The 13,718-nt window shown below is 36.8% G+C and overlaps 1 protein-coding gene across 4 annotated transcripts in view; it reads right to left on the minus strand.

The window, feature by feature from the left end:
• Rapgef5 (Rap guanine nucleotide exchange factor 5) overlaps positions 1 to 13,718 on the minus strand; it is a 229,622-nt gene that overhangs the window by 24,742 nt on the left and 191,162 nt on the right. For all 4 annotated transcript variants that reach the window (XM_074065141.1, XM_074065142.1, XM_074065143.1 and 1 more), the window contains 6 exons: positions 12,778 to 12,922; positions 11,506 to 11,603; positions 9,078 to 9,108; positions 8,021 to 8,099; positions 5,668 to 5,817; positions 2,148 to 2,245 (listed from right to left, as the gene is read on the minus strand). In XM_074065141.1, coding sequence (XP_073921242.1) covers positions 2,148 to 2,245; positions 5,668 to 5,817; positions 8,021 to 8,099; positions 9,078 to 9,108; positions 11,506 to 11,603; positions 12,778 to 12,922 — 601 coding nt within the window. The remainder of the gene's footprint in view (positions 1 to 2,147; positions 2,246 to 5,667; positions 5,818 to 8,020; positions 8,100 to 9,077; positions 9,109 to 11,505; positions 11,604 to 12,777; positions 12,923 to 13,718) is intronic.

Consider the following 13,718-nt stretch of genomic DNA (forward strand, 5'->3'; position numbering starts at 1 on the left):
CCCCCTCACCCCCCACAAGCTCACACACACACACTCACAAATCTGATTATAAAACATTGCTCTGGCAGACAGCATAATGAAAGTGAAAGCCCTGAAATCACTTTGGCTTCTGGTAAGAATTAATGTGCCAGCAGGGTTAGTATAAAAACAAACAAAAGAAATGTCACAGTGCACTTCAATAAAGGCAGACATGGCTTTTACAGGAAATATGTTTAACAAGTCTCATCCCAGACACACATTTACAGATTTTATTAAAATGTTCACGGAAAGTGAAAAAAATATTTCACATGAAATAAAAAAACAGAAGCTATTTCATTCATATCCCATTGTTGCAGATTATTTTAAGTATCAACTATTTTCCCTACATAAATGGTTCCTTTAATCACTATGAGGCTGGTAACAATGTTTCCTTAAAAATCTGGAATGATATGATTATGATGCCAATATAACTTTGAATCTATCATCACTATTAAAGTTACTAAAAAATAATTTCACTCCGTTCCAAAACAGTTGATGTTTTTCCACTAAAACATGAATTCTTTGATTTGAGGGATTGGACTTGAACAATTAATGATTTAAAAACAAAAAGAATGGGACTCTGCAGAAATAAATGACATGGTAGGATAAAGAGAACATTTCAGGTGTCAAATAGCAATCCTTACTTCTAGTATGAAAAATAAATGATTTACATTTTAGAAGTTTCATATTTATGAAAAGGTTTCCTAACTAAAGCAAAACTACTGACAACAGAGCTTCACAGAACTTTCCCATAGAACTGACTCTCTTCACAGCAGGTCCAGGTACAAATTGCCTCTGCATCCCCAGTGCAGGATGCAGTGTGAAGTGCAGAAAGTGCTGACTAAATGAACGAGCTTACAGATGCTAGGTGTGGAGGTAGGGGGAGGGGGGAACCAAGGTTTCTCAGACTCAAATGGAAAAGGGAGAACCAAGAGATAGTAAGTAACACCAATAACTGATGAATCATTTGAAGCAGTAAGGATAGATTTACTTGGCATTTTGATACTTGTGCATATTTCTCTATCTTATTTCTTGATGGCTCTAAGTCCTGATGTCTAAGAAGACTAATTTATGTGAAAGTACAGATGGGTACTAGCAATTCATGGGTTATTTTTTCTTCCTCAACAATGTTCTATTTTAAATAAAACCTTCTGGAGACAAAATACCTAAATCAATTCCTCAGGGGACATGTGAGATGGTAGCCAAAGTTGTTGTTGTTGGTGGTGGTGGGGTAAGCATTTGAGGGCAGGATGAAGTGTGGCTCCTTGACCTGTGACCTGCACAGAAAAGGCTCAAATAAAGTAAATGGTTCCCTTTCCTTCTCTTCCTTATTACCAAGCAATGAAAGGGGTACGCAGGAACTTCAGAAGACAAACACAGTGGGACTTAAAATCTAAAACTCTTTCTTACTTGGCTACTGGGAATGTTAAATGATTCTTCAATTACATATACAATAGGAGCCAGCCAGAAAAATCACCCATTAAGCAGATGAGGATGCTAGATGGTTCCGTGACACTGTTAGAGCCTGCTCTTTCTAGATGATGGATCAGGACGTGCCCTATGTTTCAGAATGCAATTATAAGATTCAGGTATTAAGGCACAATAATAGCAAAAAAGATCCAGTTGGCTATAAATGCTCTAAACATTCAAACTGATATTTTCTTCTACATTCTTCAAACTCTTACTTTTCAGTGGCATTTGACATCTCATTGTTAGGGACCCCACCTCACACAGGAAAGTCTGGTAATCCACTCTTTCTTCAAGGAAATGGAACATTCAAAGTGCACCAAATGTGCTGAATTGAATGACAGGCTCTTTCCCCCTAAATCCACCCTGGATGCATTTCTCAGACTAATCTCCATAAATCCACCAAAAAAAGAAGAAACTGAATTAAAACTCCATGGGGAGGAAGTCATTTGTCTCAAATCCCTTATTTTAGAGGATCAGAAAGAAGCAAGGTTACACTTAGGAAGGGTTTAGAATTCTCAGGTTGGGCTTCTCTTTGCTTTGCAAAAGTTGTGCTATCTGCAAGGGGGGAAAAGAGTTTAATATATTTATTATAAAGCATATGCAAATACGCACTGAGCCTGACATTTTCGTGTTTCAAGCACAAGGCTAAAGGTCCTTACCAAAGTGTCGGCCAGATCTTTCCGGTAGACATATATCCGACTTGAGGCCTCAAGGGATTTGGAAATGGCCAAATCATTTGGCTGAAGTTCATGCTTTTCTTTATTTAAAAAAAAAAAAAAAAGGAGTAATTAGAAATACAAGTAGGGTTATGCAATAAATGGAAAGAGTGAAGCTTGCCCCCAAAAAATATTTAGAAGGATAATAACTGAGATCTAAAATAAATGAACTCAGCTCTGGATACTTTACAATACCAGGGGTGTTGGGGACATCACCCCTCAGTATGCATAGAGGGGACCCCCTCTTGACCTTCTTCCTTATAATGTTATAAGAACAGTTTAAGGATGAAGGTAAAATTTACTCATAATCCTCTCTCTCTCCAAAATAACCACACACACACATATAACTCACAATTATTATTATACACATACACATACATTCATATTATCCACACAGATACATTTGCAATGATCCCATATGTAGTTTCTGATTTCATTATAAGCACTTACCCACTTATCAAAATTATTTATATATGTCATGTTTAATTGGTTATGTAACAGCCCATTATACCATCATTTAATCATTTCTCTACTGTTAAACATTTAATGGTTTTCATCTTTTTTGGAGGGGTTATATAAATTAAATGGCATGATATATGTTACATACTAGAACAGGGCCTGGCACATAACAGACACTTGATAAATGGGTTTTATTAATGCAGCCACTATTATATATATTGTTGAAGTCAAAATCTCTGTGCATAAATCCTTGTCTGCTTACTGATGATTTTTCTGAAGATAGATTCCCAGTACTGAAATTACTGGGTCAAAGTGAGTGAATATTTTAAAGTTTTTGATACAAACTGTCACACTGCTTTCTCATTTTAATAAAAAATAAATCAATATATTTTCCTAAAACCAGCGATAAAGTTTATACACTGACCAACACTGGTTATTACTTTTGGTAATTTTGCTTTGCTAGAACCAAAAGAATGATTCCCAGTTTACTTTGTATTTCTTGATTACTAGTGAGGCTGAATACTTTCCACATACTCCTGTTCTATTTTATTTCCTTTATTGTAAATTGTTCCTATCCTTTGGGTTTTTTATCTACCACAGGTGGAGCCCTCTAATAACACAATATCTTTCTTCATAGAAAAAATGTCCTCTTCCAAACCCCCAAATGCACATAAGAAGAGACAAAAGTAATGACTGTGACACAGTCAGTTCTCCTGTAGTTATCAAGTTATTCAGCATGATTGGGACGTGCAGTGTTCCACATATTTCTTTCTAGATAAACATAATCAGTTGAAATGCCAAATATTTTCCTGAACATTTCTGCTTGATACCAAGTACATAAATGATAATCTAATGTATTCTTCATGGCCCAGCATTATTAAGATCAACAGTACTATAATGTAGGCTACTGACATGGGTAGTAAATGATTCCACAATAGCTGAATTCTGAAGTCCTTTTAAGTTTATTACCATACAATAACAGATTAAAACTGAATTTTAACCTCTGAATAAGTGTTTATTGTTCTGACATATGCCTGCTCTGGGAACAAAAATTGCTAGAAAACCACTAAAGCTATGAGAATAACAAAATCCACAAAACCTAAAATATTTCCAACACCTTAAAATTTTTTTTTTTTTTTTTGGGCAAAATGAAAAGTGAATAAAGATAAAAACAACAAAAAAGCCCCCACTAAAACCCAGATCTCATTGTCATTTTTTTTTTTCTGAAGAAGCAGTAAAACATTATTGGTGAAAAATCATGTAACTAGAGCAAGGAATATATTAAGCTCTGATTTTTTTCTGAATTAAAACATTATTGCTTGGAGAATAATAAGAAAGGTTCTACACACACACACACACACACACACACACACACACACACACACACACACACACGGCACTTAATGGAAAGGAAATGATGGCATATTTCCAAGTCTGTGGCATAAATGAAGAGATAAGCTGATATTTCTAGTAATGACCCATTAGGACACCACTGCCCACCCTGATGAATATAATAGAATGTGAAAATGGGACTTCACAGCCATCAAACAGATATTGGGTAGTAAAAGAGCCACTCATTAGTTGCCAGATTCTCATGGCCCCTTGCTGACTGAAGTCAGCTCCCAAGGGACACAGGTCTCAGTTATGCAAAATTCACTTGAAGGCCTTCCTTCTCCAGTACTTTCAGTCTAAATGGAAATGAGGCAGTAGCACTTTCTGCAGTGGTACTATCTTTAGAGGCAAATGTTGGTTTTGATTTAACTTAATATTGTGTAAAGTCATTTAATATTTCTGCTCTTCTCAAAAATTAAATATACCTCTATCATATTTATCTGAAATATGTGAAATACATTTTTAAAAATTCCACCACTCTCTGATTAAAATCCATGGGGTCCACGTTTCTTAAGTTCTTGCTCTTTTTTCCTAGACAATTTGGGGTGGAGTGGGGTTGCTGGAGATTGAACCCAGGGCCTCATACATACTAGGCATGTAGTCTACCACTGAGCTACACCCCAGACCTAGATTACATATTGATAGAATGTACAATGAGAGTTCTAGGAAAGGAGAGACTCCTTCATTGTGCCTACGGGAAGGCTGTATACAAGTGGGCAATAATGCAATAGGAGCAATATTTTGCTCCATAATACTTTGGTGTCACATATATTCTGGGATTCATCTCCCCCTATATGTAGAATGGTAACAAAGGAGAAACGCCATCTATCTGCTCCCCACCCCCTCCTGCCCCCACTCTGGTTGATTAGTTCACATAGTACTCCCATTTCTCAACTACTGATGCTCAGTCACTTTCTTTGTATTTTCCTCAGGGTTAATGAGATATTAAATAAAGATTGTAAGTCCAAAAGGAGACCGGCAACATTGAGAACTGACAGCTTCAGTGAAAACGAAAGGGTCTGTTCAGGCTGCATAGATCAATAGTGTCAGCTTGTAATCTGTGTGATCTTATTCAAAACAGACAATAAACCTTTCTCTGAGGATGAATAAAGTCCAACAGAGGGAGAATCTGTCACCAGGGCTCACTCCCCACGTCCACCTGAGGGAACACAGCCTTGCGAGCTTTGGCTTTTTGTAGTTTCCTTTCTTCCAACAGGGAGTCTACATATTAAATTGTCAGTAAGCAATATGACCAGTTCTTTCTCTTTTTTTTTAAACTGTGGTAATTTCATCCTTTAGCAATTTCTTAAGTTAATTTAAATATGAAAATGGAAGGCTTATCTAAAGTACAAAATACAAAAAGCTTTATATTGCATTTCAAAACACTGGTGTGCCTCTCTATTCAGTACTTGGGGAGGAAATTTAGTATTCAATGGTACCCTACTGTTGTCATGGAAACACCTCTGGTAGGCAACCTCTTATTGTTACTGTGGTCATCCAGCTGTGGGCCCAGAAGGGATGAGCGGCAGGTTTACTCTACAAAAATGTCAACTGTCTGCCTTTGGAGGAGATCCAGTGAAAGATTAATATTCAAGGACAGAAAATAACTTACCCCCAGAGAACGTGATGGTCACCAGCACAAGATCTTCCTCTGCATGCTGAATCTTTTCAGCTACAACCTTCAGGATCTCCTGAGCGGTACTGGAAACTTTTGCCTTCACACTGACATAGGAGTGCTCCGTTATATACACATGGCAAAAAACTGCACAAGTCAAAAGAATTGTTCGTAAATATAACTGTGGTCATGAGGTGCAGACTTTTCCAAATCAAGGGTCAACCTCTGTTCTCTTCAGCATAAAGCATGTACAACTAGATGTACACACTTACCATGCACATGACAAACTGGTACACACCTACAAACATGTGCTTGCAAACTGAAGACACCGACATGACAAAGCTTAGTGACCAGCTGGGAGAAGTAGTTAGGCTTCCCACACTGCAAGGGACCTCCATGTCACACCAGTGTGCACTCATGGCAGAAACTGTCTGACAGTGGAAAACATGCTATGCAGACTGTACTTCTGAATCCTTTCTTTGAGAGTTGCTGAGCTCTCCCAAAGCAGCATATTAAAATGTCTAACTCATAAATTATTATTTTATACTCCATTTCGGGGTGGTCTCAGTGGCCCAATCAAGAACAGTGCATTTGCTACTAGAATTCTCATAAGCTTATCTGAAAATGTGTCATCTGTCTTAGGTTTTGTGTGCAGCTTTTCTAAGTCATTTAAGAATGATTCCTCTACCCTGCCCTCATCAAAGTGGGGGTGAGCTTAGTTTCCAGATGGAGGTTACCTTTTTAACCTTTTTAATTTCCTTCTTATTGTCTCTAGTGCTAATAATTATCACTATCAGGGTAAATTTTTTTATGATTTGCATAGCAGAAACTGTTTTAATAGCAACGGATGTCACTATCACACTGCCACATCAGCTATTATGAATATGTAAAACACTAGCTTCTTTAGAGTAAGAATACTCTTCCATATTGTAAAAAAAAAAATAAAAGGGAGGGGGAAGCAGCTCTTAGAGAAATTTTATTTGCAATTTAAATGGCACCACAAAAATAAATCCAGGAATATTTTCATAGGAATGCAAATGAGGCAAAAGCCCAAGCATCAGTTGACAGGTACAGAGCCTCAAAGTAAACACAACCAGGAGACACTTGAAGACTCTGTTTGGTTTGGTGCAGCACTAAAACAATAGCTTTTTTCTTTTTCTAACAAATAATTGTTTCATATTTTGTCAGCAAACTTAGGTGAGAAAGGTTTTCTTCCTTGCATAGAAAAATGGAATTTTTAAGAAAAGCAAAGATCTGGTTTACAAAACACTAAATGTACGGTAAGTTTATAGATTGCTTAAGAAACTGATGAACAAAAAGAGGCTGGAGCCTTTAAATACTTAGCCTTTTTGAAGCTCAGATTGGAAAACTGTACGATTAAATTATAAGACAAATGGGCAAGGAAGAATGACAATTAACAAATTAGCAGGTAAGGTAAATTTTCATTTACTCTTTCACTTGGGGCAGATGACACTTAATATGATACAAGAAAACCCCATCTGTGAGCGGCATTATACACAAACAGCAGATAATAGGCAAGCTTGTGACATTTTTTTTTAATGTTCAAAAAGCTGAGGAAATATTAAACGTCTACACTACTTCAATTTCTCAGACATGGAGAAAGGTGAGTTAAACAAGTTTCTCATAGTCACATTAGCATGGATGTCCAAATTCAGTGTTTCCTGACTTTGTACTTGACCCAACCTTTATCCAAGCAGGAAGAAACCACTGCTGCCATTTAGGTTCTGCTATAAAACATTCACACAGAAAAGCAGCAAACACCTTCAGTGTGCTAAAAAGTCCTTTGTAATGAACTGAATGATTGACCCTCTGCATAGGAAGTCAAGATCAGCTAAGGAGCACTGACTGAGTGTGTGACACAGCCTGGCCTTGGAGAAATTTCTACAACACCCTCCTTTTCATGATTTTTTCCCAAGGTTTTCTTCAATAAATCTTAGAGAATGACTTCACCAAAACCCTGTATCTTGACTTTGGTTGCTTTTCTACTTAGTCACGGGAAATGCAGTGACAGGACCAGGGGGAAGGTTCAGAGGAAAAGGCTGTGTTTCCACTGTTTCCCCTGCACTGTGCACCTCTGCCCAGGAATGCAAGGAGGCTCTTTGAACACTTTCCTTTCCTTGATTCCCAAATTAAAAACTGTCTTGGTCCTTGGGATGGTATTATATGATCTTTGTCAACTGTAACACTCAAAGCAAGAAAAGGAAAACCATTTTATTCAATGTTAACATGCTTGTCAAAGGTATATCATGATAAGAAATGACAGTTAAATGCAGGCTAGCAACAAACTACAATTCCACCAACCCCAACCCTTGCTTAAAATCTTACTCACTTTCCTCTGTTTCAGCCACAGTTCCTCTATGCTGGAGCCAGTTCTCCTTAAGACTGAATTGATGGAAAAGGGCTTTATTCTGTGAGAAGGAAGAAAGAGAACAATGAATGAATGTATTCCTACCCTTTAGAAAAATCAGAAATGTTTACATGTTCCAAAAGAGTCAGTCAATTTTTTTTTACTATGAAATTCACCCATCCAATCTTAGAGAAATAAAAAGGGAGTTGCCACAATTAACGAATGTGGAGGTGGAAGATTCTGAGCAATACTATGGGCTTTGGCCAAAGTCAGTAGCAGGCAAAAAGCCCTTGGGACTGTTGCCTGTGACTGGTTAGAGAACACTCCCACATTTCCACATCTGGCTGTGACAAACATCCACAGATAATTCTCCTAGGAAAGACACTGTTTCCCCTTCCCAACATAAGCCTCCATTACAGGCATAATAATCCGACCTTCTGCCTTTTACAATTTTCACAGAAGCAATTTTGTGAGATCATTTCATACTCCTGCTATGGTTCAGTGACTTTCTTAAAGGAAACAGGTACATTGTTCATTATGATTCCCCTCCTTCTGTGAAACTTCTGACTGACTGACATCTCCTTCTGTAACAACCACCCCCCCACCTGCCCCTGCCTCCATCAAGTTAAATGGGAACATATCATACTTGCTACCATCTCTCTATCATGCTGAGAGTATAAAACATCTCCTTATAAGACTTCCTCTCTTGGGGTCAAGATTCATATGTAGATTTTTTTTTTACATGAATATTTTAAAATTCAAAATTTTACCAGTCTGGGGACAACTCTGAGACTCCAAAATGTACCATGAAATAGGCACACTATCATAAAGTCAAGAGCACAAGTGAAATCAGATCTGTGCAATCACAGGGAAACTGCAGCAAGGCAGAAATGTGCAGGAAGCTGTACCCTAGGTTTCCCCACCTCACCCTGCTGTGCTTGAGGCAACATTCACTTTAATTGTGAAGAAATGCCAAGGCAGGCAAGGCAAGGTCTCCAAACAGAATCACCCCATTTCAGATACAGAAGGGTCTGCCTACCTTCCTTTGTGGTGAATATTCATCTACGGTGCTGAAAAGAAAAAGACAAGAAGTCAGTCTTTGTCCCAAATTCAGAATAAGGCAGTCACTATCATGGAAGACCAATTTTCAGGCACTAGGCAGAGGAGAGGATCTTGCTCTTTAAAAAAGATAAAAACATGGGCTGGAGGCTTGGCTCAAGTGATAGAGTGCCTGCCTTGTAAGCTCGAAGCCTTGAGTTCAAACCCCAGTATTGAAAAAAAAAAGATAAAAACACAGTATTCATTAGTTTACTATGTACAACACCCTTGACATTGGGCTCTGATATCAAACAAACCAAGAAGAAAAGAAGCTACTTATTCCACAGGCATAGTCTGCTTTCTACCTACAGAAACGAAAGCCAAGACTTGAGGGAAAAAATTGATTTAGAAATTCAGTCCACAGAAATAAGTTGGTGTTTTTTTTTTTATTTTTTGGAGTAGCAATATTCAGTATATAAAAATGTTTTCTCATGTTGTGATAGCCTTTAGGTGAAATTATTGTTTGGAGAGCTAAGTAATTCAGCGTCTTCTTCAGGATGGTTCCTCTGAGTAGCAGAACTGAAGAATGTTCTATTTGGTAGGTATCTCTCTCTGATCACACATTCCCACCACTATGTGCCTTCTGAAGGCCACCTCCATGGAGAAATCTGCCCTGGGACTGTTTTCATACATCACTAGGTTAACCATAAATTACAGGTATCAATCTTATTCTCAGAAAGAAATACCTTCTCCTCTGTTTGTACACCGGAGACAGAGGAAACTGTAATGTGCACAGCATTTGGGCTTCAAATCTTATTCTACAATCTAAAGGTATTTCATAGTTTTATAGAAAAGAAGCAAAAATCATGTCCCCTTTTATAATTTTCTTTTTTGTAGTGCTGGGTATTGAACCCAGGACCTCTAGCATGCTAGGTATGTGCTCCACCACTGACCTACACTTGCAATCCAATCATGTTTTAATGTAATTTTCTTATTTTAATCTATTATTTCCCATCTTAATGTTAAGTTTTAAATGGAACATACTAAATTCCATTGATGTATGTAATGTACTGAAATGTATCAAATCATGAATTAAAGTTTCCCAACTGTAACAAATCTACCTTATGGGATACAGCAACTTCTACATGAGATTATTTTGATCTAAAGGTTATCGTTTTTTTTCCCGTTTCTGGTTTCATTTACTAGCTTATATTTTCATATTAGTCTGAGGTTATGAATATTTAACATAATGTAGACCATAGGGCTGGTGGAATGGTGTAAGAGTACTTGCTTAGCAAGTATAAGGCCCTGAGTTCAATCAAATCCCAGTATCACAAAAAAAAAAACTGTGTAAAACACAGTTTACAACATTAATTTCTAGCACACTGTCCCAATTTGCACCTGATTTAATTTCTAAATGTGCAATTTTGAGGGTTCAGAACTAAAATTTTTATACATGGTTTGTTTGTTCCCCATTTTCCATTTGCAACTGGGATTCTCTTTACCAAAATTAAGTAAGGCTTTAAATCTCAAATCAGTAATCTGAAAGTCCAGAAATGACATTTTCTAAGACAAGTGTACTTTCAATGGCTGAAATTGACAAAAGTTTTCTCAACTTGAGAACACACATGCTTCATGTTTACTAAGTATAACCAGTGCAGTGCAGATCAGAAAGCAACTTTTTCCCTTAGATCAACCCTGCAAACTCTATATCTGAAAACTGAATGATGACTTGACACTCCCATTTCCCAAAATAAATCAGGAGAGCCAGTGATAAAATTCAGTGAAGTCAGGTGTAGACAATCTGAAAGATCAACAAGAGATATTTGTGGGACACTTGGCCATGCCAAGAGTCACTTGAGTAAACAGTTTTCTTCAATCTTTCTAAATTGATAAAGAAACCTCAGGGAACTCATAAAACTGAGCTTTTCAAATGCTCCATGACTCACAGGGCCTATTCATTAAACTTTCCCTCTATTCCATAGAGAAAGCTAGGAGCCCCAAAATGACAAGCTAAATATGCAGAGACAAAATTAAATAATTTATTAAATAATAATTTTTTTGTACCCAGGTTATTATGGCCTAGTTTCCTTGTTTATTTTGTTTTTTTAATGGCACTGGGATTTGAACTCCTTGTGGGGTTTGAGCACCTTGCTAGGCAGGTGCTCTACTGCTTGAGCCATGCCCCCAGTCCCTGAGTTTGTTTTCACCATATAAAACAGTTGGAAAAAAAAAAAGTCAATGAGCTTAATTTAGTGTTCTTTCAATTTGAGGTATATTTTAAAAAATACACAATTTACTACTAGAAAAGTTAAGGGAACAAGATGAATCCCAGGGTCAAACTATTCAAAATCAACTTTATGTATAAGACATCCCAAACTTTTACATTTGCTGTGCATTTATTAACTGCTATAAGAAAAATTACTTACTGACGACGATGCATTCCAAGTATCTTTTGAAATTCTTTCAGTTCTTTTTCAAGTATTGGATATTCATAGATATCATCCAGTACATTCCTGTATATGGTCTGGGGGAAAAGACAAACAGCACCTGAAATGGTTTAATGTCCATTTTGTGAAGATTAAGACTAAGATAGGGTTTGAAGTATATAGCTCAAGTGGCAGAGTATGTGTTTAGCATGTGTGAAGCCCTGAGTTCAATCCACAGTACCAACCAACAACCACAAAAATGACTCAGACCAATGGTTATCCTGCTCAAGGAAGTTAAGAACCCAGAACAAAGCAGGAGTTGAATCTTAGCCACACAATCAACTGGCAAGGTTCTCTAGCTGCTTTGGGAGGATTTGGTAGGGAATGCTAGAAGCTTTAAGATCCCTGGGGCTGGCTACTCAAGATTTTTCTATACCTTAAAAATGTAATGTTCACATAATCACTTGGGAGGAAAAAAATATCAATCATCTATTTGGAACCTAACATGAGTTTAGACAAAGTTGGTTAGACCAGTTTTTGACTGCATGTTAAATGACATCTAAATGCTATGTCTTTGACGTCTAATGTTCAAAGTTTTTTTCTTCACAAGAGCTAGAAATCAGTTTATGTTGCTGCTGGAATTCCATACTATCTTTCTTTGACCTGTATACCTAATATGCTTTCAGTAGCCAAAGAAATTCAACTGCCTATTCCAGAGAAGTGTCTATACTGAAAACATATTGCAGCACATTAATGATTAGAAAAATCAATTTATTTAATTCAACATGTAAATTATTACAGATTAATATTCTCAAAATATACCATGTGCTAAAGTTATTTAATGTATATACTGTCAATATAAATTTAAATGACTGTTTTATCCAAATACTGTCTATATATATATATGAAAATTGAAGTTATAAATCTCAACATATTAAATAGTATCAAATCTTAAAGTATTTATTTCATTTGCAATCAAAAGTCCCATGACTTATATTAAATAAATCATTTAAACTAATGAATGTAAAAAATTCCTTCTATATCTCTTCGTAGTTAAATATTTAAAGTTTAAAAAATTAAGTTTCTACTTCTGTATCCCTACAGAATACCAGGCCTCAGAAATCTAAATGAATTTATAACCTCCTCTGAATTACAACTTGACTATTAAGAAGAGTTGAATGACTATTACCTACAAATGGGATTTCTGAAATGTGTAACTGAAAATAAAATCAATCACTTAGCATCAAAGAACATCTGAAAGTGTTTGGTTACCTTTAAAAACATTTTTGAATGCTCATCTTCATGTAGCCAGTCTTTGTACAAAGCAATCCACTGGGAAACAAGATGCAAGACTTTCCGTTTCCGACGAGGAACGTCAGAGTTTTCTTCTTTGCCTTGATACTTCTTGGCAGAATAAGTGCCAATGGTTAAGAAAGAACATTATCTTGTTGAAATAAAAAAATATGGAAAGGCCCATTTATTCTGGTTTTTATAAAATAGGTGAATGCATAATTTCCAAAGGGCCTACAAGCATGTGGACCTGAGAGAACAAACGTGACCAGGGAGAGCAACAGCTCTGCACTAAAAGGAACAAAAGCAAACCCACAAAATGATGGCAGCATCTCCAGTGGGAGGCCATGGACTTAAGGGCTGGACCGTCACACTGGCAGCTGCTGACAAAGTCCCACAGGCAGCATGGGATTTGTGTCAGTTCAAAGAGAAAAGTGGCAGCCCATTGATTTTAAGAGTGGCTTCTCGAGAAGATCTGGTTTCACTACATAGGTGAATGCTATTTTGATAAAAGGTCAAAAGGACAGACATTCTTTGATCCTCAGAAATTCACATTTTTTATAAAACCACTTCTACAAAACCACTTTTATAAAACTACTTCTAAAGTAGTTCCAAATGAGCACAGATTTCTGGAGCACAATCTGTTATATCATTCGAATGGCCACTTCTGGGAATTTACTTGAAAAAATAATTGGATAAGCTAGGCATGGTGGTACATGCCTATAATCCCAGCACTTGAGAGGCTGAGCCAGGAGTACAGAGAGTTCAAGGCCAGTGTGGGCTACAAAATAAGACCCCATCTCAAAAAAGCCAAAAGAATTAGATAAATGTGTAAACACGTAGGTAAAAAGGACAACTAATTTTCACTTTCATTAAAATTAAATTTAAAAATAACACAGGAAAGAACCTAAATGCTTCAACAA

This window comes from Castor canadensis, chromosome 2, assembly GCF_047511655.1.
Source record: "Castor canadensis chromosome 2, mCasCan1.hap1v2, whole genome shotgun sequence".
Lineage (NCBI taxonomy): Eukaryota > Metazoa > Chordata > Mammalia > Rodentia > Castoridae > Castor > Castor canadensis.